Source organism: Nanorana parkeri, unplaced genomic scaffold, assembly GCF_000935625.1.
Source record: "Nanorana parkeri isolate BGI_ZX_2015 unplaced genomic scaffold, ASM93562v1 scaffold825, whole genome shotgun sequence".
In the NCBI taxonomy this organism is placed as follows: domain Eukaryota; kingdom Metazoa; phylum Chordata; class Amphibia; order Anura; family Dicroglossidae; genus Nanorana; species Nanorana parkeri.
In genome coordinates, this window is record NW_017307093.1 from 446,899 (window position 1) to 474,500 (window position 27,602).

At 41.5% G+C, this 27,602-nt stretch overlaps 1 protein-coding gene across 1 annotated transcript in view; it reads right to left on the reverse strand.

Annotated features, from left to right (window-relative positions):
* The window catches only part of GABBR2 (gamma-aminobutyric acid type B receptor subunit 2), a 509,415-nt gene that overhangs the window by 232,063 nt on the left and 249,750 nt on the right, over nt 1-27,602 (reverse strand). The window contains exons 5-7 of the mRNA XM_018565262.1: nt 22,759-22,824; nt 8,870-9,058; nt 6,728-6,964 (exon numbers count right to left, since the gene is read on the reverse strand). Coding sequence (XP_018420764.1) covers nt 6,728-6,964; nt 8,870-9,058; nt 22,759-22,824 — 492 coding nt within the window. The remainder of the gene's footprint in view (nt 1-6,727; nt 6,965-8,869; nt 9,059-22,758; nt 22,825-27,602) is intronic.

Genomic DNA, 27,602 nt, shown 5'->3' on the forward strand with positions numbered 1-27,602 from the left:
AACCACAAGATCTTCATATTCTGATACGTCTCAAAGGTTCGATGTAGGGAGCTAAGGAAAGGCTGATAATTTAGGTGGTATAGATCTGTCAGGTTAGCTGGGATGGAAACTCCCAGATATGTGATGAAGCGGAGTTGCCATTGGAAAGGGAAATTCTTACGGAGGAGGACTGTTGGGGGGGTTAATGTGAGGTTGAGAGCGGTTGATTTAGTCATGTTGACCTTGAAGTTACTCAGTCTTCCAAACTGGTCGAATTCCCTGAGTATTGCCGGTATGCTGACATGGGGACGGGTTATATACAATAATAGGTCGTCTGCAAATAGAGACATCTTATGGTGAAATGAGGGGGTGGTTATACCATGAATATCAGGGTTTAATCGGATGGCTTGTGCCAAATGCCCCATCACCACGACAGAGAAGTGGGGATAAAGGACATCCCTGTCTAGTGAGATGGAGAACGGCTCTGAGAATGAACCATTCACCATCACCCGGGCCGTGGGGGAAGAGTAAAGGGACATGTTCTTGGATAGAATGGCAGGCCCCAACCCCAGTTGGAGTAGGGCCTGGCAAAGGAAGCCCCAGTTAACCCGGTCAAATGCCTTCTCGGCATCTATGGATAGGAGACAGGCTTTGGTGTTGTGTCTATGTATATGGGAAATCAGATTGATCGTTTTAGTGGTGTTCTACCTGGACTCCCGGCCAGGTACAGATCCGACCTGTTCCGGGTTTATGATGAATGGTAGGGACGGGGAGAGGCGAAGTGCTAACAATTTGGAAAACAGTTTAATGTCTACGTTAAGTAGCGAGATCGGTCTAAAGTTCTGACAAAGGGATGCATCTTTCCCGGGTTTGGGGATAACACAAATATTGGCTGCTAGCATGGTAGAGGGAAAGGGGTGTGAGTCGTCCACCGAGTCGAAGGCGCGGGTCATAATAGGGGCTAGCAAGTCCGAAAGGAGTTTATAGAACCGGGGTGAGTAGCCGTCCAGGCCCGCACATTTACCCGTTTTGAGAGTACGGATTGCCGCTTCCACCTCAGGAGGGGAAAACGGGGACTCTAGCTTCTCTAACTCAGCACGGTCAATAGTCGGTAGAGCCGTATGTGCAATATATTGCTCCAGGGAACATGGGGTTTGGCCGGTCTGCGGGGAGGAAGGTGGATCAGGGAGGTTGTATAGACTGGCATAGTATCGACTGAATTCCTGGGCGATACCTGACGTGGATTGAATTTTGTGAGATCTGCAGTCCATAATAAAAGGAATAAAGGCCCGTGGGGGTGTAACGTTCTCGCCAAATGGCGGCCGCATTTGTTAGCGGATTCATACCTCAGCTTACAAGCTCTATCTTTTGCGCTGCAGGACCGTGTGTCAAGTATAGACAACAGTTCTCGCCTAGTGTTAGACAGTTCTACAAAGGTAGTGTCCAGTCGGGTAGATTTATGAACCCCCTCAAGTGCCGCAATGGAGGCCAAGAGTTCCACAACTCTAGTGGTTCTTTCTTTTTTGAGACGTGATCCATGTTTGATGAAAACACCTCGCAGCACGCATTTGAGCGCCTCCCATTGGGTCAGCGGGTGTGTGGTGTCATTTAGATGGTCTGAGACAAAATTGCGCACTGAGATCTTGATCTCATCGAGGCACTGGGGATCTTTCAGTAAATTGTCGTTAAGGCGCCAGGCGGTACGGGCACGGGCGCCACCTAAAGCTCCCAAACTGAGGAAGACAGGGGCATGATCAGACCAGAGACGGAGTCCTATGTGGGAAGTAGGGGTCTTGTCAAGTGGTGCTGTGCGAGGAAGAAATAGTCAAGTCTGCTGTAGGTATTATGAGCCGGGGAGAAATATGTATAGTCTTTCTCGGAGGCATGAAGGGCTCGCCACACATCCACCAGTCTGAGCTTGTACAGCAGGTTTTTAATTTTAGTTAGGGATGTATGAGAGAAAGGGGACTTACCAGAGGAGGAGTCCAGACCGGGCACCATATGAGGATTTTGGCGTTGTTAAACAAGATGGTGTCTTGTGTGCGGGCTGCTCTCATGATGTCATCCTTTATCTTGAAAAAATGGATCCTGCAGATGACATCCCTGGGGCTGGATCTATCTGGACGCTTAGCCCCTAGTGCTCTATGAATCCTGTCCATCTCAATAGGGGATTCTTTGGTTCTGTTTAGGAGCTGGTTAAAGAGCGCAATTGCCGCAGATTCCAGGTCTTTGGATTCGATAGACTCAGGCAAGCCTCTAATGCGGACGTTATTGCGCCTGTTTCTGTTCTCCTGATCGTCCTGTTGATAGATTAATTGGTGCAGCAACACTGTGTGTTCTTGCAGTGTGGTGTCATGCAACTGTATTCTGGATTGCATGTCAGAAGCGGTTTGCTCAATATCATCTAGTCTGGAGCTTAAGTCCCTTTTTAAGGTGGACATCTCCTTCTTATAAGTAGATTCCATGCGTGCAAAGCAGGACTCAATATCCCTCATAGTGGGCAAGGCCTTAATATAGGTCTCCATATCCCACCCCTCCTGGGAGCTTAGGGAGGTCTTCGACAGGCACCTGGATCGATGCTGGGGACCTCCAGGGCTGTGGGGCAAACAGCTGGCTCACCTGCTCCCTGTCAGGAGAATCGGCGTGTGCCGAGGAGAGCTCCGGCGGCGCCATCTTGGTCGCATGTGAGGAGGCAGCCTTGGAGGCCGCGGGTGCAGTTGTACTGAAAAAACGGGCCAATTCCTCGGCGTGGGGCCCGTTTTATGCTGCTTCTTCCCCTTCTTCCTCCGGTCACTCATGGTCGGCAAAGGGGAGAGCGGATGGCTGCTGTCTGCCTGGTTCAGTGCCCTGTGAGCGGGAGATGAGCTGAATCACGTCTTACCGCTCCATGCGCCTGGCCACGCCCCCAGCTCTTTTTTTAAAATAGTATGACAGAAGAACTAATAAACACATTTCTTCTAAAGAAATATATTTTTGAAGGACAAGAAGCTGCAAAGTGGCTGTCAAATAAATTAATGTCAAAATTAGCAAAGAGTCTCTTTATACCAGAGTCAGGTCTGCCACCAGGCACACATAAAATTGAAATGCACGGAACATTTCCAAAAGGAAAATCTCCCTGAGGAATGTTATAGATTCAACTCATTAAAGTGACTCCCTTGGCAGTCTGACTGTTACATCTGTAGCCATACAATTCTAATGTTTTAGTTACATAGAAATAAGCGTTGGAAGGTGATGTCCTGCCTAAACTATCTGTGCTATTATGTATAATTTGCAATCCAATTGTAATGCATGAAAGACAACTTTGCCATTCAGAAAATACATTTAAATTACCTGCTAAATGGCCCCAGTGAAACAATCTTTTATTCTTCTTCAGCTAAAAAAAATTTAATCTTTTCAGGATGTTTCAAAATATTTAAATAATAAACATTTAAATGTGCAGATAAATGAACATTTCATAAGCAGATCAGGCATAATATGCCAATCATTGTATTTTGCTTTGGCAACAACGCAGAGTAGACCTACAAACTATTTATTTATGTTGAGTAGAAGAGGCTAAGAACCACTGGCACTTTTTTTTATTGATGTCTGTCTTCCCAATAGGAAGAATGTACCCTATTTCCATTATTGTGGTTACTGGGAATGATAAAGAGGGTAAATATCTTCAACTGGAACACATACTGCAATAAAACATGCTTTTTTGTAGAGTGGGAAATTGTCAGGCTTTTAAAGCTGCGTGTGTCCTTTTTAGGGCTACGTCCACCTCAATTTCTGTCCCAGAAACAGAGATTTCTTCAACAGAAAAGCTAATACCAAGGAAACAGAGAGCAATAAAGAAATCACTGGGCTTTAAACCTTTCCCACTCCACTGAAAGAGACACCTTGCCCATTAGGTTTGAGCACTACATCATAGTAAAAGTTCACATGCTCACCCATATCTGGAATCGCAAACTATTCTGCAGTGGTTGCAAAAGAAAAATTAGTGGCAGGGGAGTGCTAAAGAGAAGAGTATAAATTGGTCAGGGGGGCTAAATGTGCCTATTTTAAAACAAAATAGATTTGTTTGTCTCTGTTGGAGAGAATTTATCTCACATTCTCTTGAATTGACAGGGGTATAGGAAGTAACGAAAATCTCTCCAAAAGTGGAAAATGGCAGCTTTTAACTAAATTTATGTTATTTCTCACCCTATGAAAGAGATTTTGGTTGGAGTTAAGCTTAAAGACATCATATTAATGGCTTAATGGTTTTGCTCTGTGATTAGAGAAATCATCCTGAGTAGGTTATGTAAGCATCGCAAGTTGAGATACCAAACATTACATTTGCAGGTCTGATTGAACTGGCAAAGCATTAACCACTTGCTGAACGTGTTAAACCCCCTTCCTGTCCAGGCCATTTTTCAGTATTCAGTGCTGCAGTACTTTGACAGATATTTACTCCATCATGCATCATGTACTAAAATAAATTTTTATACAATTTTTAGGGACAGATACAGCTTTTATTTTGTACTATATAATGCAAAAAGTACCTATTTTCCCTCTGTCATGTTATAAAACATTTATCAGTACCCAATATGTCAAGTCTTAAAATTGCGTGCACCCCCAAAATTGCAAAAAAACTACAATACCTAAAATTGGCCATAGGCAACGCATTAAAAGCTTTTACCACTCATGAGTTTAGTGTTATCAGTGATACATGGCCCCAAAATTATTGCTCACACTCTGACGTTCGTGGCAATATGTAATATGTGTGGCGTTATTATTCTTTTCACATGTAGGCGCCCCGACGCGTATTTACGTTTATAAGTGCGTGCACACATGGGCGGGGGACTTAAAACTTTTTGGGTGTTTTAAAAAAAAAAATTAAACTTTATGTTGAAACTTTTTTTTTTTTTTACACTTAACTTGATTGCTATCACATAGAGGGGGATAACAAGCCAATATACAATGGCAGGTCCCCTTTATAGAGACATCGGGGGTCTCTAAGACCCCCAAAGAAGCTGATGAAGCAGAGATCTGCTTCAGCAGCTTCTTCTCTAGCTATAGCAGCCAGAGAAATGACAGCTAAAGGGGGAAGTGATGTAATATACATCACTTCCACCTTCAAGCATCGTAGAAGAGATCAGCGGTGGGGGAATGCTGATATCTCCTACTTCTCAGTACAGAGAGCCGCTGTGCCAGTGTTCTCGATCCCTGGCCCGCAGGGGGGACATCGGTGCCCAAGTTAACCGGCAGCTGGGGGGGAGGCGCAGCAGTAGAGGGGGGCCTGCACTGTGTGTCATCATACAAGCGACCGGCCAGCTATAGAGCCGGCCGAACGTTTGTATGTAACAGCCTATAACGGCTGTTCACATTCCCGACGGCATTGCAGAAATAAAATCACGTACATATATGTCCACCCGCCGGGATGCATCCGCCATCCGCCTGTTTTTTTTACAATGGACGGACGGCAGGGGGTTAAGGGCATGTTGAAGCATTGGTTTTGTATCCTATGCTTTTCCTGGGGAAAGTGAGCAAAGCAGGCTCTGAAGATACTTGTCTTAATCTGTAAAAAAAATCAAGGCAAATAACTGGACTTGCTGTATTTTTCAGAATTGAGAAAGCTTGTTGGATGGCCAGCGAAACGTCTTCAAGAAAAATAAAGCAAGTCCAGTTTCCTTGATTTATTATTTACAGATATACCATGACCTGGATGAATGAGAACCTTCACAGACATACTTCTCTCAAGTACTGAGGTTTTGTGAACCTGTTGTAGTTCAGTTCAGTTACATTTTGGCTTAATATAAATCATGAAAAGTTATGCACTCTTGTCGGCTGCATTAGTTTGGCATTCAAAGGGAATGGTCTCGCAGTAAAAGTCATATATCTATTGTGATGCAATTTCAAGAGGCCAGACAAAATACAAAGCTGAGCCTGGCAGGCAAAAAGGTTAAGCTATTGGTTGTGTGGCCCGAGAAATGTAGACAGTTATACAGTACCACGTTAGCATGGGAGATGCAATAGAGGCTGAGTGAGCATACCTAGAAAGGGAGCTTCTGTTAGAGGATAGTGTGCTTTTTGCCCAGGGCCAACTTCACAATGTGTAAAATTAGCCACAAGTAAGAAGTCTTCAAATGCCATAGTGTGACTTTGGCAATCAAGAGTGTCTGTTCTGGGTTGCATACAAAAAAAAGCCTAAATGTGGTCCATGCTGAAACACCTGACAATGCCTATTTAGCATATGCTTACAGTAAAAATTGAACATTCCCATAAATGATGCAATTATTGTTAAATGATTACTGCTAAACAATACTGGAAGCCCCCACGTGGACGGCAACACAAACATCTTTATATAATGTCCACAAAAAAAGGAAAGATGAGCTAGGGTTACAGGTATTTCTGTTGTCAGTTTATAAAGAGAGTGTTCTACATTGTTCCAAAAATATCTGCACTAAATTAAATTAAGGCCTATCCTGACTAACATTGCAAAATAAAATACAAACATAAAGAGGCTGATTTACTAAAGGATTTGAGAATGCTCAAACAATAACGTGTGAATTTTCACTTTAATTATTCAATCACGTACAGATGAAATACGTAAACAAGAATTTTCTTTTTACATAATCTAATAACTGGCGTGAATCTTTGCACATTTTATTGTGCACAATCCTTTAGTAGATCAGCATCAACCGTTCAACTCATTACGGCTCAGTACTTTTGTTATGCCCAGAGAACATCAAGATCACTGTAAAAGGATGAATTTGTTTATACTTACAGTTACACCAAAGAAATTTGTTTCATTCATTGCATCGAGGAAGATTTTCCCAAGCTTGTGGTTTGTATAGTTGAAATCTTGAATGCTCAGATGCTTGTTGGTAGCATTAAGGTATTCCATTGCTCGGTGAAGAGTTTTCGCAATTACCCATATTCCGTCATAGGCATAACCGTGAAATTTACTGGGTTCCACATCTGATCGCTTTTCATTGTATTCTTTTTCATACTGTTGAGGGGTCTAATAAGTGCAGATACAAGTCACATAAGCATTTCATTCTTTTTTCTTTAAGTGTTATAAATGTAATACAAAAAGTGTTTTGTTATTTGGCTTTTTTTTTTCTAGATGCCCATTAAAAACAACACAAAACATTTGCTTTAAAATAAAAATATTTGGTGATGACGTCAGCCGGTCCAGTTCCTAAAGTAAACCATTTACAAGACTTAGCAATTTAAATGAATTCAAATGTAAATTAAGTGTATGAGTAAGTGTATGAGGAAATTATGCATAAGTAGAGGTTACTTTCAGTGTTAAAATGATCCTTAGATGAAATGATACAAGCAGCAAAGCTATATACATATCTTAACTTTTCCTGGCAGTAGTAGGGTATTGTGCTGTGTTAGACACTGATTGAAAGTTTGGAGTTTGAGTGCTACCCTTTTTAGGCTAACTTAAGTTAATAAAGATCTAAGCTTTCAAGATGACTTACATCCCTTTTTTATACAATTTGAAGGGATCAACATTATCAGGAAATCTTAAATTAGCTAATACAGGGTATAGTTTAAAATCCAAACTTTTCAAGTGTGCTTCTATACCTTTCTGCTGTCAGAGCCTCCCTATTAGCTTCACATTAAAGTGAACCTTTACCCCCTTTTATTAAAAATAAAATCAGCATGCATCCCTGCATCATCTTACATTTAGGGCTTGTTCATGCCATGTGCGGAGCAGATGCAGAGCAGTTACAGAACGCATCAAAACTGCATCTGATGTATTCAAATGGTATTTTGGGCTCTAGTTCACACCACAGCGTTTAGTTCCAGAGCATGTGGAAAACTGTAGCATGCCCTATTTTTTCTGCTCTGGAACGCGCCAAAATGCATGCAAACGCATCAAAAGTGCATGCAAACTGGAACTCACTGAAAGCCCATTTTAGGCTAAAAAAAAAGAGAAATGTGGCAAAACACACTGCACTGCATGTGCAGAAACTCATGCAGATCTGGTCCGGATTTGGTGTGAACAAGCCCTTATTATTTAAACAAACATATTTTTATTTTACTTACAATTTATTGTTTCTACTTCCTGGTCCTCTTTGGCACATATGATGCAATTCTGCCCAAGCATTGCATCCTGGGAATGTTATATCAGCACAGCATTGCTGGGAAATCTCATCTATATTCTCATGAGATCTCAGGGAAAGGCATTTTCCTCCTCTGAGAGGATGTGCATGGTCACATGTCCTAGTCACATGTGACAGAGATCCAGGAAGTAAAGGGGATGGATTTATCTGCCCTTACTAAAAATGGCCACTGTGAGAAGAATGGGGAGGAATAAATTAAGGTATGCAAAGAATAAAAATCCTGCAATTATCTATAGTTACATAGTTACATAGTATTTGAGGTTGAATAAAGACATATGTTTGCAGATTGCTATTCCTAAACATTTCTAAAGGTGTGTTTGTTGTCATTTTGAAGATAAAGGTAAAGCTCCTCTTGATGGAAACATTTTTTACTCAAGCTGCAAAAATAAATGGGACCAAGCTTGACTTTTCATGCAGATTTGAAAATCAGGTAGTTGACTGCAACAGATGGTTTCTACTAAAAGGAACCAGTTTGGTGATTTCACCTATTCAATTGATCAGCTGCACATTAATAATACCTTTTATATGCTATTAATTGTAACATATATTCCAATTTAATTATTTTATATTTTTATAGTTTGTACTCTTTAATTTAATTTTTTTATGTTTTGACAAATACAGTGAATGATATTATGATATAGCGTTTACTTTTATTGGATTCACATGGAAAATGTAGATGTTAATTCTTGCCATTGTGTGTGTGTGTGCTTATCTGTTCTCAATTTAGCATTATCTATATAATCCATGACATAAAAAAAATCTAATTCAGAACTTTGTAAAATGCTTACCCGTCCTGATATTGTCTTGATTTGCTTTGTGCTAAGAGGTTCGAAATCCACTGCAATGTATCCTTCCATTGCAGTGAGCAGGTTTTTATTTGAACAGGTGGAAGAATTGGCTTGTTGCCACCATAGTGCTTGATACCATCCAGGAATGATCCATTGATATTTGCTGCCATACATCTCTTCATTGTAAGCCTAAAAATAGGATAATTATAAGTTAGCTGCTGAAGCATAGTATGGAATTTAATATTTAGTTCACATGTAAGGTTTTTGAGAAACAGAGACAAGTAGAAACAATCTAATGAAGCAACACTAGAACCACTTAGGCATTTAAACATAGGAAGTTTAAATAACAGCTTAGTTTATTTGCATTATCCAAGAGAAAGGCACCCTGGCAATTTACAACAGACACAAACAGCCTTATTCAATAAAGAGATCTTTTTCTTAAGTGCAGTTAACTATGCAAACCAATTAGCATGCATCTTTTGCTTTTCTCAATTCAATTGTGAATTCTGATTGGATTGGCTGCTATGGGTTACTGACTTACAAATTAACACTTAAAGGAGAACTATGAGGTGAGTGAAAATCACTCATCCTCACAGTTCGAGCCGACATGTGGCAATGAAACACATGTGATATTGAGCTGCTGAAGCATAGTATGGAATTGAATATTTAGTTCACATGTAAGGTTTTTGAGAAACAGAGACAAGTAGAAACAATCTAATGAAGCAACACTAGAACCACATCAGCACATCAGCTCAATAGATCGGGAAGTGAGCGAAACGCATACCGTCGCTCGCTCACTTCTTGATCATCTCGTTGCAGAGAGCAGTGACTGTCAGTCATGGCTCCCCGCAGGGATTCCTCCCCCCCGCTCCGATCCTCCAGCGCTGACTAGAGTACCGGAAAGGGAGGGGGGCGGGTACATCTCTAGCTAGGCAGAGCCAGTTGTCATTCACGTCGCTTGGGTGGATCTTGACAGCATTGTTAAGATCCGTCCCGGCTGCGGCGCTCTCAGTATACCGCGATATACTGAGCTTTGGGTCACGGGAGGATGCTAGTATATGTCCTCCTGTGGCACTTAAGAGCATTATGGGGAAAACACTTACCCCATAGTTCTCTTTTAAAGAATAATTCCAGTTTGGGCATTCAAAGCTAAAATCCAGCCTTACCTTCAGTCTTGCATGGTTGTATGGGTTCTTCTCCTATACTGAAATTGCTTACTATGCTTTCACTGTACACTGTAAGCTTCTCACAGCTGGAGGACATCCAGCATCATCTAGCACTTTCCTTCTCAGCCTTATTGTCTCTTGCCGACACCTTTCATCCACTGAATTTCAGTTCTTTTAAACGTGAAGGCTCAGCATTACATTTAGATGTTACCTAGGGCAGATATAGCCTGCATAGGAATATCCATTCCTCCAGACTGACGTGCATTATCAAGCATTTGATATTTACTTAGCCCCTGCCAAAGTGGCTGAAACACGTTCCAAAACGCTGACGCCTAGGTGTGAATGGAGCCTTAGGGTTAAAAAGAAATCCAGGCAGATGTGTTCTTAACCCTTGCAGTGGGTCTACCGGTCACTGAAGCCTCTCTCCTCTTATGCTGCAGCACTCAAATGTTCCTCAGCCTCCTCACGTCTATACACCGTGTAGAGAATGTAATTACTTATGGTACTTAAGGTGCCCATACACCTTACGATTATCGTACGATAATCATATGCGATCGACTTTCCGTACGACAATCGTAACGTGTGAATGTAGTGCCTGACCGATAGTACTGTACAATCGTACGACTTTTGACGGTCAAGCATGTTTGAAACTTTTGGACGATGTTCGCATGGTTGATGGCGTTTCCGTCGTACGATTAACACTGCGCATGCAAACGAAAATAATTGTGGTCAATTACCGCAAGTCGTCCAGGTATTTTTTTCTACCTACCGCTGATTGAACCTTGCGATAATCGGCCCAGGATGTTTCGTCCAATAATCGTAAGGTGTATCTTTAGACCGCTGCAGCGGAGGAGGAGAGAAGCTCCAGTGACCGTTCTAAGAGAAAGTCGGCTCCTAGGATCATGAAAGTATAACTTTTTTTTTTAAACCTAGTCAAAAACAAGCAGTTAACACTTGCAGTGTAGGGGTAGCCCCACTGCAAGGGCTAATACACATAATGACAGGAGTTCTGCTTTATATTTCTACATGATTTGCCTTCTTTGTGTTGTAATGTTAGGAGGGGCTGTGAGGTGTATGTTCATTATCATTTGTAAAGTAGATTGGAACACTGCCTGTCCTAACAAAGGGTTAAAAGATTACAATCCTGGCTTACTCATTGTATGTTAATGAAGTCAATGAGGGAAACACAATACTCATATTTCAGTCCCAAGTCTTTTTATAAGGACAAATCACTGTGAAGTTGCTCAGAAAAACCTGGATTCAGCCATCTTGCCTGCTGCAATAAAACATCTAAAGGGTAAGAAATAAAATATATATATATCTATATATATTTTTTTTCTTGGCTCTGCTGTGTGAATGGGAACACATAACACACATATACTTTTCCTCAAATGTGACTGCAAAAGTAGAAATACACTTTAAAGCTATTAATCTCTATGGTACGTGCAGTTACCAATGTACACTGCAGTTCTTTAAATGCCAGATGCATTACATTTTAGCAAATGCACACATGATATAAGCACCACTTGCAAGGCCTGCTATTCATTACATACAGTGACATATTTTATTATTTTCTATTGTGAATTGGAAACATTAAGGAAAGAATGTGTTTGGTTGCTGAAGGCAACATAGTTCTTTCAGATACTTTCATGGATGGGACTACCTTTTAGAAAAATGTTTCTATTTACAGAACAAATTGAATCCTGTTAAAGGTCAATGCAGTAAGCCTTTTAGTCTCCCTTTGCCCAGAAATGGCTGACAGCATAGAACAATACTGTGCACTCAGCTGCATACAACAAGTAAATGCAGCTTTAGGACACTCTTACAAACACTGCAATAAACAAAGTGAAATTTCAGCAGATGATAAGTGAGGACCAGGAAGTGAAAAACCAGCTTACGAACCATTGAATAAAAGTTTAAAATAAAATAAAAGTTATTTCCAGAGTATCAGAATATACTAATTACCAAGGATTGAAAAGTGGAGTAAATAAACTGAAGGTCATTGACATAAAAACCTTTTTTGATGGTATTCTTAGCCAGGGTTAAATGTCAAGTATCTCAAATTATATTACGGTGAAGCATGTGTGATACATATTTCTGAATGTTAAAGCTGTACTTCAGGCTCGTAATTAATAACACCATTTTCTGCAGCGATGGAAATTTGGGTCCATAGGTTTGATTTTGTATATTCATTGCTATTTTGTGTTGTACAAAGAAGGAATACCCCCCCAGCACCACCACCTTTTGCAAGTTATGTGAGTTGTTCTTATCAGAACTTATAGGGTGAACATGGTGGGGGGAAATCTATCACAGCAATAGCGATGGTGTTAGCCTCTTAGATAATTTTTTGTTTATGTACAAATCCGTTTAGCAGCTTTTTTAACATGCACAACTATTTTGACCAGAGCTTGCGCTATTTTTCCAATTGCGTGTGTTTTGCACATGTTTTCGCGTGTTCTGCAAAAGTTTGCAACTGTTTACATCCTCACTTATCCTGCGGCTGTCTAAAACTGGAGCATCACCTAACAAAACAAGCTTAAGAAGTGCCCATGACCACTTTTTCAGGAAGCGACAGTTAAGCTTTTTGCCAGGAGTTGCGAATCCTCTTTGCTGGAGTCTATTTACTCTCATTTATGAACAACATTACACTAGCAATATAAATCTGGCGCAAATGTATCCTATGCGACCCTATGCGAGTTCAGACACTCGCAATTGCTATGACAAATTCCCCCCGGAATGTTCTCACCACAGGCCTAGATAAGATTGTGTCAGGGACCATAGCACCTCCAGGTGGTGCAGGAACCAGGTCATGCAGTTCCTGCGCTCACCTACAGGTGTTTTCAGGCAGACAGGAGATGTCAGGTACCAGACCACCACTGGGTGGTGCTGGAGCCCGCATGTTCAGTCCTCACCTGTGGCTGTCTCCCAGCTGTCAGTGATTAATCCTTACCTGGGAGGTTATTTAATCCCTCCCTGCAGTCTGGATATTGCCTCAGTATCCTGTCGCCATTTGCTGTGAATCCTGAGTCCTGTTACCTGCTTCCCATCCTGTTACCTGTTTCCTGTGAGTCCTGTTACCTGTTTGCAGTCCTGAGCTCTGGTGCCCCATAGCACCCTGACTTTTGTCCCTTAGCTCCCCTGGTGTTGCTTTGCTCCCTGTGTTTACTTGCATGTTAGTTTTTGCATGTGGTTGGATTTAGATGTAGTTAGCTACTCTTACTTGTTTCTGTTTATATTATTTTGGTGTGCATATTAAACTGTGTATATAAGTTCATTTGCAGTGTCTGGTGTGGTCATGCGTTTGGTCCACCCGTGTGGGTACTTGCATGCGGTGTGAGGACACCCGCGCTCGGTTCCCTGATAGATTGGTTCTGAGGCAAGTATGATCCTCAGCTATAAGTAGGACTAGGGGGGTGATTTACTAACCTAAACACACGCACGCACCAGGTGCGTGTGATTTTCACAAAGCAAAACGTATTTATCAACCAAAAAGTCTCTAAAAGCATGTTTCCGCTAATGCCATATATGGAAAAATCATGCACATGATGCATATATAATGCTGCTTCACAGTTTAGACAAAAATGGTTAGCTCATGCATTTACATTCCTACATTCATCAACGCAAGCAACACAATGTAGAGCTAATTTACACAACATCACCTTGCAATTCAGGGCAGGGCTTTGCACAACACACCTGCTGGGTGTGTACACACTACAAAGGTGTTTAGATTCCACCCATAGATCATGCTGGGAGGGAACACACTACAGAGGTGTATACATGTTCGTGGTGTGTTTATAAGGTTAGTAAATCAACCCTTATGAGTCAACTTGTTTGGAAACATGTATAAAAGTAGTCCTCCCTTTCAATAAAGGAAGAATAGTCTCTGATATCTGTGTGGTCTCAATTTCTATTTTTCTTACAATCATATGTTACTAACATTGTCTATCTGACTAATAACAGGTTCAAAGTTCGATAACAGTGGTTTTTTTTTAAAGATGCTTTTTATTGAGTTTTCCAAGTGTCAGAGACACAATAAAATAACAAACAACCTACATACATACAGCAATCAGGTCAACATAACCCAGGCAATTATGCAATTATGCAGTATCTACATCCTCTTCACAGATCAGAAAAACATAAGATTACAAGGTTACACAAGTATTTGGTTACAAGATTCAATACGTGGTAGTCACCCTCCAACACAGGGAGTATATAACATAGGGAGATGGACCCAGCCACATGTAGTTAATATGGTAGGAAATACATCAGGTCTTCAGAGAACCAGAAATGAGGTCTGTAGGCTAAATAATGAGAGTGTATTCAGTATGTCACCCCATCTCTACAGATGTGCTGGAGAAGGACAGCCATGGATCCCAGATACGCCCAAAACGTGTCGGGTTGCCACTCTGCTCGTACGTGAGTTTGTAAATGGGCAATGCCTGATCAACTAGTCTTTTCCACTCGCTTAGGGAGGGAGCAGTCGGGCTTCCCCAGACCAGGAGGATGGTCTTCCTGGCATAGAATAAAAGGAGGCAGAGGAGTGTCCGAGTTCATGAGGCCAATGGCAGTTCCCCAAATAGACCCAAGAGGCAGAACACGGGGTTACAAATATTAGGGAAGCCCAGGCCAGTTTCCGTGAAGGAAGTGACCTCCGACCAAAAGGCTCTGATGATAGGGCATGACCAAAAACAGTGCAGGATGTCAGCCTCCCGGCCGCATTGCTTGAAACAACGCGAGGTCGGGCGAAGGCCGAGTCTATGCAGAAGAGTGGGAGTGTAGTAAACCTGGTAGAAGAATTTCATTTTGGTCAAATTGTCTTTAGAGGCTATCACAGATGACATGTAGCTACCCTCAAAGTCTCCCCAATCACCCTCCACCAGATCCGGTGGGATCGAATGAGCTCTGGTGCCCCATAGCACCCTGACTTTTGTCCCTTAGCTCCCCTGGTGTTGCTTTGCTCCCTGTGTTTACTTGCATGTTAGTTTTTGCATGTGGTTGGATTTAGATGTAGTTAGCTACTCTTACTTGTTTCTGTTTATATTATTTTGGTGTGCATATTAAACTGTGTATATAAGTTCATTTGCAGTGTCTGGTGTGGTCATGCGTTTGGTCCACCCGTGTGGGTACTTGCATGCGGTGTGAGGACACCCGCGCTCGGTTCCCTGATAGATTGGTTCTGAGGCAAGTATGATCCTCAGCTATAAGTAGGACTAGGGGGGTGATTTACTAACCTAAACACACGCACGCACCAGGTGCGTGTGATTTTCACAAAGCAAAACGTATTTATCAACCAAAAAGTCTCTAAAAGCATGTTTCCGCTAATGCCATATATGGAAAAATCATGCACATGATGCATATATAATGCTGCTTCACAGTTTAGACAAAAATGGTTAGCTCATGCATTTACATTCCTACATTCATCAACGCAAGCAACACAATGTAGAGCTAATTTACACAACATCACCTTGCAATTCAGGGCAGGGCTTTGCACAACACACCTGCTGGGTGTGTACACACTACAAAGGTGTTTAGATTCCACCCATAGATCATGCTGGGAGGGAACACACTACAGAGGTGTATACATGTTCGTGGTGTGTTTATAAGGTTAGTAAATCAACCCTTATGAGTCAACTTGTTTGGAAACATGTATAAAAGTAGTCCTCCCTTTCAATAAAGGAAGAATAGTCTCTGATATCTGTGTGGTCTCAATTTCTATTTTTCTTACAATCATATGTTACTAACATTGTCTATCTGACTAATAACAGGTTCAAAGTTCGATAACAGTGGTTTTTTTTTAAAGATGCTTTTTATTGAGTTTTCCAAGTGTCAGAGACACAATAAAATAACAAACAACCTACATACATACAGCAATCAGGTCAACATAACCCAGGCAATTATGCAATTATGCAGTATCTACATCCTCTTCACAGATCAGAAAAACATAAGATTACAAGGTTACACAAGTATTTGGTTACAAGATTCAATACGTGGTAGTCACCCTCCAACACAGGGAGTATATAACATAGGGAGATGGACCCAGCCACATGTAGTTAATATGGTAGGAAATACATCAGGTCTTCAGAGAACCAGAAATGAGGTCTGTAGGCTAAATAATGAGAGTGTATTCAGTATGTCACCCCATCTCTACAGATGTGCTAGAGAAGGACAGCCATGGATCCCAGATACGCCCAAAACGTGTCGGGTTGCCACTCTGCTCGTACGTGAGTTTGTAAATGGGCAATGCCTGATCAACTAGTCTTTTCCACTCGCTTAGGGAGGGAGCAGTCGGGCTTCCCCAGACCAGGAGGATGGTCTTCCTGGCATAGAATAAAAGGAGGCAGAGGAGTGTCCGAGTTCATGAGGCCAATGGCAGTTCCCCAAATAGACCCAAGAGGCAGAACGCGGGGTTACAAATATTAGGGAAGCCCAGGCCAGTTTCCGTGAAGGAAGTGACCTCCGACCAAAAGGCTCTGATGATAGGGCATGACCAAAAACAGTGCAGGATGTCAGCCTCCCGGCCGCATTGCTTGAAACAACGCGAGGTCGGGCGAAGGCCGAGTCTATGCAGAAGAGTGGGAGTGTAGTAAACCTGGTAGAAGAATTTCATTTTGGTCAAATTGTCTTTAGAGGCTATCACAGATGACATGTAGCTACCCTCAAAGTCTCCCCAATCACCCTCCACCAGATCCGGTGGGATCGACCACCACCTCTGTTTGCGGCTGTCGAACCTACCAGATCTATAGGATATAAGCTCCCTATAATAAGTAGAGATCAATTTTGCTGGGTCATCTCTTTGTAGCAGCTCCTCCAGGGGTGAATGAGATGGTGTAGGGGTGAATGAGAAGGCGGTCGACCCAAATTGGGTTTGAATCGCATGTAGGAGTTGAAAGTAGGCAAAAAAATCACACGGGGAGAGCTTCAGCTCCCTCATAAGCTGCGGGAAATTGGGCATCACCCCATTTTGAAACAAGTGAGACAGAGATTTAATGCCTTTTGAGGACCAAAATGCGGCCGATGGTAGGCGCTGCAGCTCTGGGAGTGCGGGATTGCCCCATAAGGGGGAGTAAGGAGAATGGTACCAATGGGATAGTGATAATTGATTGATAACATATGTTAGAATATGGACAGTCACAGAAATCATGACTGCCCCTTGGAGCTTTTGGTTGTGATTGACCCCCCTATAGACAACATTTTGAAGGGATTCAAAGGAGGTTAGTATGGCTGCTTCAGTTGCCGTGCAGGCGTTCCCAATCTGGGGGACCAGCCAGTCATGCATGAACCACCACTAGTTGGGATGCGAGGTAGTACATATATAAATTAGGAAAGGCCGGGCTCGCCATCTGCAGCACCTCCAAGGCCACCCTAGGGGTACGACCTCTCCACAGAAATACAGTGCAAATAGAGTCAATTTTACGGAAATAACTTTTTGGGACATAGCAAGGGGCCTTCGCTAGGATATACAGCAACTTGGGGAGGAAGTTCATTTTAATGATATTGACTCTTCCCATAAGGTCCAGTGGTAAGTCCACCCACTGTTTAGTCTTCAAATGAAGAGAGTCAATAGTCGGTGTCAAGTTATTAGCAATATAGGAGGAGAGGGGCAGCTGGACTTTAACACCCAAATATTTAAATTCTTTCGCAACCCTTAGCGTGGACATAGGGTGAATATTCGCCACCGTAGCGTCATCCAGGGGAAAAAGAACACACTTGTCCCAATTAACCCTGAACCCTGAAAAGGTTCCAAATAAGTCCAGTAGCTGGAGGAGGTGACATAGGGAGTCATTCGGATCAGATAGATAAATCAGCGCATCATCATCATACAGGGAGATTCGCTCTTCCAGGTCACGTATCCTCAAGCCATGTATAGAGACAGACTCCCGTACCCTAATCGCCAGAGGCTCAATTGCCAGGGCAAAGAGGATAGGGGAGAGGGGATAACCCTGTCTTGTACCCCGGAAGATACTAAACGGGTCAGACACTTCTCTGTTCGATTAACAGTGTTTATTAAAAATCACAAAAACCCAATTCTAACAAAAAGCTTATTTTAGTTTTGGATAAAGTAGGGAACAGTTAAAGCTGAACTCCAGGCTGTAAAAAAGAAATACCCTTGCAGTGAGGACCCCCTTCAAAGTGACTGCAATAGCTAAATGCTCGTTTTGTCTAGTAGAATAGAAATAAGAACAGTTTTTTTTTGTTTTGTTTTTTTACTTTCCCCGTGTGTTTTGATGCTTTAATAGAGATTGTTAAATTACCCTAAAGATAGTTTTTCTGCACCTGTCCGTGTGTGTCAACAGAAATAAGCCTAAACCTCTGCCACCTATCCCCAGTCCCTGGGATATGTCACTGTAGAACTACAATGGATAAATACTGGCAGACTGTATTATAAATCACCTATTCCTTTTTTTTGTCTGTCTTCACTAGCTCAGTGCACCATTGTTAAAGAAGAACTGTGTTTAAATTTTGTATTATTAAACATAATCTTAATGTAAGAAAACCTATCACATTATAAATGTGTATTTAAGAGCTTTGTTCATTATATATGCATAACGATACATATTGATGTGGCATTTTGGTCCTTCTGTCTCAATTTAAATTCAGTAGGCAGGGCCTCTTTCGTACAGAACAATGGACTCTTTGCAGCATATAATCTTGTGAAACATCCACAGCACTCCTGGTTGCCAAAGACAGGGCAATCTATAATGCCTAGACATAAGGTATTTTAAGTGATTACTTGGAGTTTTTTCTTTCCACAATTTTTTTTATTCACTGGCAATGTGCCTTTGAACTTGCTAGAAAATGTGACTACATTAGAAGAGTCATTTCTCTAGCCCAGCCCCCTCCCTCTTTGCACTTCAAGGCCCTCCCTCTTTCTGAGTATCTCATTACTGTCTGTGCTGGGCGAGTTCTTCGGCCACCTACCTACATACTCTTTCATGTAGCTGCTGGGGGAGGAGTGAAGGGAACACTATAGCATGTCACTTGAGTGGCAACTCTAAATCTGCTAGGGATGCTGACATAACATCCAAGATGGTGGCATCCAGCAGTCTCAGGGGTTATTAATGTCTACACAAGGGAGGAGTTTGCAGGTAACTAACATGTAAAATGCACATATAATCCTATAGGAAGATTTTTTATGAAAATCAAGTTGTGGTGACAGGGTCTATAATAATGGTGCACCCATGACATAGGATTTGCAGAGTATTATGGGTTTGCTAAGGAAAAAAACATGAAAATGGGATGCACAGCAGGTAACACAGCAGGTTACCTGCTGTGCATCCTGTCTATTTAATACATGTGTATAGTTAGTGATTTTGGTCCCTGAGGATGTCTTTTCAGTGTAGGTGTAGCTTTGACACTGACATCATGCACTGTCGGCTCAGAGTGGGTGATAGTGGTTTTATGAAAATAATTGCCAGTTTTTATGTTGTTTCAAATATTGATATTCTGCACCACTGGAGTCTTTCCTTTTCTATGTTTTTGGAATACTCCTGGGAGTGTTTTACACTAGACTGAGAGAATTGGTTTCCAAAGGCACAATACACCAGGAACCTTTTGACACTGGTTGGAGATGTCCGGTGTATCCACTTTATTAAAAAAAAAGTGCATTTTGACCTCTGAGAATTTGAGGTCCAACTTTCTGGTCTTATGGTGGTGATCTTGGCACGGTCACAAGGGTGATATCCGGTAGTCTCACTTCAAGAGCAGCTATCACTGGAAGATCACTTTAACGGCTACATATATTGCTCCTTTTTTGCATGCTGCTGTTATATTGTTGACTGTATTATCACAGACTCTAATGCATAGGATTATGCATTATCATAGGATTTTAATCTATTTGTATTACTTGACTAAATATTACTGCATCTTTGAGCATTTTCCTGTAGCATAAACATAGGGTAAATAATAAATGTAAAAAGATAGTACCGTATTTAGCAAAAATATTTCCCGTCTTACTTTGTAATTTTCCATAATTATGCTGTAATTAATTCAAGATGCTTTTAGTGTCCGGTGGGAATTTTAAGATCTCTGAAGCATGTTTGTCCTATTGCCAGCTAGATGTGCATAATCAAAGGTACATATAATAAGTATAGAACTGCTGCAACCAAGACCAATGACAGTTGAAGCTTTGATCATATAAATGTTATTTTTTATCCACATGGAAAGTAATTTGTTATACACTGTTTAGACCCCAGCGGTACTGGCTTATGCTCATACTGTGAATAAATATTCCCCATAAGAATCACAATCGGAATACAAATTGAATATTTTCATGGAAGTGAAAATGGGTTCATAAGCTATTCTATAGGTGTGAAATGCTTTGAAATCAAAAGCAAGCAATGTGTAAAGCTTAGGTTTTATTGCTTCTAGCCATTCATCTGAATGCAGCAGATAGTCTATGTATGAAGGAAAGTCTCTTGACTCACTTTATACAAAGCTAAAATTTTACTAAGGTCATTAATGTCTTAATTTTTGCTCTCACATTGAATAGGCCTAATGGCTAAAGGGTTCGTCAACCAATGCAAAATCACTACTAAAATAACAGTTTAATAGCATTTATTTAGGCCCTACATTAAGAAAGTCAAGATTCTTAAGCAGCACTTTCAGTTCAAGATATTAAGAATGGATGGCAGGATTACTTTAAGATGGACCTGTACTTTGCCCAATTTCAGTAAAGTATCATGTTCACATTAATATAAGTTTGAGTAAGTATGCCTAACTTATCCCACACTCCCAAAAAAGGCATGAGCTTGAGCCAGGATGACCATGATTTCGACCCAAATGAAAGTTGCAGAAATTTGAATGTGGACTGAGAATATTGTAATCTAATGCGGCCATTCTCACTCATAGCAACCCTTTACTAACAATGCACTTACTAGCCACTAAACTGTGGTTAGGTAGCATAGAAGGGCTAATCATGGAATTTTTATGTTATGTTCCAGCTTCCTACCAATATACTGTAAGTCCTGGTTCCCAGCAGTTCTTGTTCAGTGTGTGTTGTAGGAGGCATCTAGTACATAGAGAGAGATCACTGACTTTTTGAAGGAAGTAGTTAATGCTACTGAAAACCTTTATAGTTACGGCGACTTACATACATAATTGTTGTGTGTTGGATAGGCCTGGAGTAGATAGGGATAGATTATACAATGTTTGCAGGGATAGATATTTGCTGCTATTCTATTTGTACTGTTGCTTAAAACGGCTCTATTTACAGCCAGTCAGTGTGTGCTGCAAACTTAGAGCACATAGGGAGAGTTCTTTACAGGAAGAGAACGTTGCTGGCATAATACTGATATACAGTACCTATGCTTGAAACTGCTATATTTAGTCAGTCAAATACACAGTTAGTCTATGTGTGTTGTATACTTGGAGCAGAGGGGGAAAAACCACAGTCTTTACAAAAAGATAAAGTTGCTGGCATACTATCACAATAGAGTACTTCTGCCTAAAACTGCTATATAGTCACTGTGTTGTAGACTGGGAGGGATAGGGAAAGATCACACAGTCTTTGCAGGGAGAGATAGTTACTGCTATACAGAACATGTATGCTGACAAGCACTATGCCCAGTGCTGTATAGTACTGGGAAACAATTCTGGGCAGATTGTGTCCAACAACTTCAGTTGCTCAATAATAGCAGTAAAAGGAATACCACATGTCAGGTTGCAAAAATATGTTCTTCCTTCATTAAGCAACCTTTATTTTAATATAATTTTGCTAGAGACTTTTTTTTGTCAGCAGCATGAACCTGCTGACGCCCCAACCTTGTTTGCAGCACATCACTGCATACTTGTGCATTACAGTGCATTAATCAGAACATTCTTAAATGCACCAAATCCTCAACCCCCCTACTTCCATAACTGATAATAAAGTTAATGCATTCCCTGTATTCATAATGCCAGGCAGGCCTAAAGGGAGGGGCAGAGGTTATACACAACAACTAATAGGGGGTGAGCAGGTTCTGCATCTGCAGAAAAAATTTTTGCCTAAACCATATGATTCCTTCTTCAAAGTAAAGAGCAGACCCCATAGATATTGGGTGTCTAGGCTGGACCACTGGCCATAGCCTGCACAGTAAACTCTAATTTGTATCTACTGTGCGTGCTTTGGCCAAATACAGGTTTACTGTAATGAGTATTTTAGCTTTGCTGATAGACTTTTGTCTTAACTCTGGTCGCCTAAGCTCATTCAAAACTGGTCATTCCTAGCAAAACTGCTGCTATTAAATTACTGAGCTGGGCCTATGAGCTGGGCCAAGATCTAACTACTGTGTTCCCATATCAAGGTAGTTGAGCAATCAAAATATGTTTTCTAATTTGGGTTAGCAATATAATGATAGAACTTCATAATGTAAGAAATAAAAATGTTTTCCCTCCCTAAACTAAATTGATTTTGATTAAGTAATCCACTTAAAGAAACTAAAATGTTATTATTTCAAATGAATGATTTGATCACGGGCAACTTTGCTTTAGAAGAGATTTTGAAATAGAGATTATCTTGTCCTAGAGAGATGGTATGCAAATAATCTTTACTGCATAAACTGTCTTCCTATCTTCTGCCATTTAAGTTTTCCCCTTTCTTAGTTGCCCCAGGAAAAAAAACGTACTATGGTTCTATGCTAGGCCATAATGATAAAGCGATCTTATTTAGAAACTATTTATATTTTATTGATTCAATAATTTGGAGTTTTTTTTTTTTTTTATAAATTAGAGTATAAGTGTACTTACACAACAGAAGACTTTAGCTGCCATATGTTCATCAAACTGCCCAATTATTATCCGCACATCATTGCCCTGTGAAGACAAGTATAACCGATTTATTTCACATCAATTAACGTTGCTACAAAAACTAAAAGCCAACATTTTCTTCACAATAAAATAAATCTGTAATTCACGTAATTTAGTTCATAGATTTAAGAGTAGATAATTGGTGTAAATAATAATAAAATAAAAAAACACACGAAGGGTAGGATTTTGAACAATTAATAGACAGGTGGGGTAGATGTTGGGGGCTCTTTTCACCTAATTTTAATTCTGAGAACAATAGAGCTGTTTATGTTGAAGGAGATACTGTTCAGCTACTGTGCAGTTTTGATTTTCTGGAGCAGGATGACCTAATACTTTGTAAATTACAAGTTAGGTGTGGATTTAAAGTAAAAATATGAATTTATATACCGTGTTTCCCCGAAAATAAGACAGTGTCTTATTTATTTTTTTTTCACGAAAACAGACACTAGGTCTTATTTTCGGGGTAGGTCTTATATTACAGACATCCCTGAAGATAGCGCTAGGTCTTACCTTCGGGGTAGCTGCACATGTAACTAGATTTTACATGTGAAGACCGGCCGCAGCTCCCTCCCGCCCCCTCGCCCGCCCACCTACCCGCACGCCAATCTATCTGTTGCTCTCTGGATGGCATCAGAGCGGAGAGGCAGCTCCCTCCCGCCCCCTCGCCCGCCCACCTACCCGCACGCCAATCTATCTGTTGCTCTCTGGATGGCATCAGAGCGGAGAGGCAGCTCCCTCCCGCCCCCTCGCCCGCCCACCTACCCGCACGCCAATCTATCTGTTGCTCTCTGGATGGCATCAGAGCGGAGAGGCAGCTCCCTCCCGCCCCCCTGCCAGACACGCCTCCCGCCCGCCCACCTGTGTTTCTCCTTAGGCGGGGGGGCGTGTCTGGCAGGGGGGCGGGAGGGAGCTGCGGCCGGTCTTCACATGTAAAATCTAGTTACATGTGCAGCTACCCCGAAGGTAAGACCTAGCGCTATCTTCAGGGATGTCTGTAATATAAGACCTACCCCGAACTAGGTCTTATTTTCGGGGTAGGTCTTACTTTCGGGGAAACACGGTATATGCAATTTGGGTTGACTTAGAGTTACATATTAGGGCTATGGACTAAGGTCAGAAGTTAAAGTTATGGTGAGAGTTAGGAGGCGAAGGGATAGGGTAAATTTTAGTGTGAAGTTTAAGTGTTTTTTTAGGTATGGTCTAAGGGTTAAAGTGACACTAAACTCAGAAGTTAAATCTTAAAAACGCATTCAAGTAACCTAACTATTAACAAAAATGTATCTCATTTGTGTATCACTCAGCTGTATATATCTGAATTCATGTTGACACTGTCCTTTCTTCTGGAGGGTGGCTACTTTTTTCCCCCATGGTCCCTGTGCATGTTGTAAAGTAGCTACCCAGAGGCATAACTAGAACCTTCAGGGCCCTGGTGCAAGAAACTATTAAGGGCCCCCCCAACCCCCCGCCGCCATGGCACTGTGTGGTTAACAGGAAGGCTGTCGAGGTCCCCAGCAAGAGCGGGACCTCAGGCAGCTGCTTCAGTTTAAAAATTGAATGCCGGTGTTCTGTCGAGAACGCCGACCCAGTATCTGCGCTTGCGCACAGATGGGATTATCGAGGAAACCGGCATTTCTTTACAAAGTATTAGTGTGTAATCCTTAATTGTGACCCTTAATATGCCATCCATGGCAGTAAATGATGGATGGTATAATATTAACAGTCACAATTAACGATTTATACGAAATACTTTGTAAATAAATCCTGGTTTCCTCGATAATACTTGTCTGTGCACAAGCGCAGATGCTGAGGTTGGCAAATTCGACTACGTTGGGCATTCTTGACAGAACATCGGTATCTGCGTTTAGTATCGGGGCATTTTCACGAGTATGAGTACTCGTGAAGTACTCATACACCAGTGCCAATACTCATAGTATTGGCACTGGTGTATCCCTACTTAAAAATATAATGCATTGCTGGGACTTGTAGTCCTGCATGGTTGGTGTTATTCTGCATTGATGATTATACAGCAATGCAGAATACCACCATCTATGTAGGACTACAAGTCCCAGCAATAACTTATAATAAAGGTAGTGGGGTATGGGAAGTAGTATACAAGTGTAGTTTGTGTGGGGGGAAATATCAGTGGGAGGGGGTCGTACACAGAAAGTGAAGAAAAAAGAAGATGCAATGTTGAAGTAATACTCATAACAGAACTCACATTCTAAATGGAGAAAAGGCATAAAATCACAAAGACCAGAGTGGGTTTCTGTACCAGGAAAATGCCGCTTCTGTCACGGAGAGAGGTGGGCTAGAAAGGACGCCACAGTGTCACGTTGGAGAGAGCTGGTTGTCCTGGTAACAGGACACTATACCTCTCCAGCGGCATCTGTCTCCTCTGCACAGCGCCAGTTTATCCATAGCGCATGCGCCGTGTCGTCATAGGGCTCCTAAGGCTTCTCACTGGCCTGACGTTACAGCAATTACAGCAGGGCTCCCGAACGCACACGCGCCACCAAGTTGGTCTCTAATCAACCGCCCATGGCCACAAACGCTGCGGGCAGCTTGAGGGATCTGCAGGCTTTCTTTCTCTCTGGGCCCCCCCCCCAACTGGCGGAATGCCGGGGGCTCGGTCGCGATTGCGACTGCTACGACCCTGGTTGTTCCGCCAGTGTAGCTGCCACTCACATAAGAAAGCTCCCTTCCGTAATGGACTAAAATCTCATGTTTTGTTTACTAATTTGTATAGAGATTGTAGTCCATCTCCGGAGCGAGCTTGGAGCAGTGGCTACTTTACAACAGGGACCACTGGGGAACAAAAGTATACACTATCTAGAAGAAAGGAGAGCATCAGCATGAATTGAAAGATGATTTTAGGATCTACAGCTGAGTAATGCACAAATAAGCACAATTTTTGTTAATAGTTAATTCATTTTTAAGATTTAATTCCTGAGTTTAGTGTCACTTTGAGATTATGGTAGTGTCAAGGTTCAATTTACTCAAAAAGCAATTTTTATAGTTTTGGATAGAGTAAGGAAGTAATAGAACCCCTGTCATGCCTCTATTGCTGTTTGTTTCCCTGCTGGGGAGATGCATGATCTCTTTTTGTCCTAGTAACCATTGCCACTGAGACAGAAAGTAATAGGAAATTCAAAATTTTACGACTTTTACCAGAACAGTAATAGAGCAGAAATCTTCCAACTGGAAGACTTGTTCTGGTGAACAGTCTAAGAGGGGATTTTTTTTAAATCTTCCCTCCTGTTGTATATGTATTTAAGTATTCAGAAAAAAAAAACAGAATAGTGGACTTTTTAGGCTAAAACATGACCATACTCAGGCCCGGATTTCCCACAAGGCCACCGAGGCCCGGCCTCAGGGCGGCAAAGCGCAGAGGGGCAGCAGCGATGACCTTGTGGGGAAGTTGCGGGCGCAAGTGTAAGGTGTCCCGGCGGCGGACCGTAGTGTGCGGCCGCCATCCAATCACGACGGGGCGAGGATAAATCCGGCCCTGACCATACTGATATATGTAAAAACACCTTTATCACAAAAACATATTATAAAAATTGTGCAACAATTTTTTAAAAGCAGCAAAAACGCCAATCTCTACATCCATTTAAAAGAGCCTACACAGTAATTGATATTGTGTAGAGGGGTGTAGATAACCTGCTCTATGCGTTTCACGGTAATTACCGCTTCCTTAGGAGCAGAGGTAGGTATATAATATTAGCTCAGTTTGGTATAAATGCATCAATGGTTAACAAAAGAACAGGAAGCCCATGCTACAGTGGGGATACACCATTGCAGGGTACACGGCGCAAAGTAAGGTGGACAGCAACTTTGATACGATCGGGACTTGATGCTATTTATGGCTGATATTGGGAATTTATACCCTGATTGAAATATACATTGTGGCTAAGAAGTTCATATAAAGGGTCTAAAGTTTATTTGAGTCCATCTGGCCATCATAAAATGACAACAGCACCCATTTACATGGGTACTGGTGAGGTTATGCCAAATGTGTCCTGGCGCCCACCACCCACCCATTTTTGACACATGGGCTCCCTGTTCTCTTGCTAACCATTGATGCATACCGCTCTACACAATATTGATTACTGTGTATGTCACAATGAACCTTATTGTTTATATATTAACTTAAGAATATGATATACAATTTATTGAGGAGTTGTATATATCCTTTGGGTATAAGCTTTTTTAGATGAATGTAGAGATTTTAGTTTCCACTGCTTTTAAAAATATATAAAAATATATTAAAAAATATCAGTATGGTCATACTTGTGCCTAAAAGTCCACTATTCTGTTCTTTTTTTCTGCATACCTAAATATATTCAGGATGTGGCACAATTAAATCCCTTTCCATTAACTACTAAAATTCCTGTTGTATATGTTGCAAAGGAAATAAAGGTAAATTCCTACCAAGGATTATAGACAGCAAAGAAAAAAAAATACTGACAGGTTTCGTTAAGTTAGAGGGTTCTGCCGAGGGCAAGGTTAAAACAAACTTTAACTGAATTAAATATATAGGTTGTCAGTGCTGCCCTTCTTAGGAAAATGCTAGCTGCCTGCCGGTCTCTGACCCACAAGTATGAGTAAATATGCAGAAACATGGGTTAGAGTGAAGTCAGAACACAGAAAGAACTGAAGCCCATGGATCAGTATCAAAGACAGCCACTGTCTTCTGACAGGCAGTTTATAGGGTATTTCCACTTTTGCAGCTAAATTTTATATTTGTTACATGTTCCCATTCACAACACATAAGCGTAAAAAAA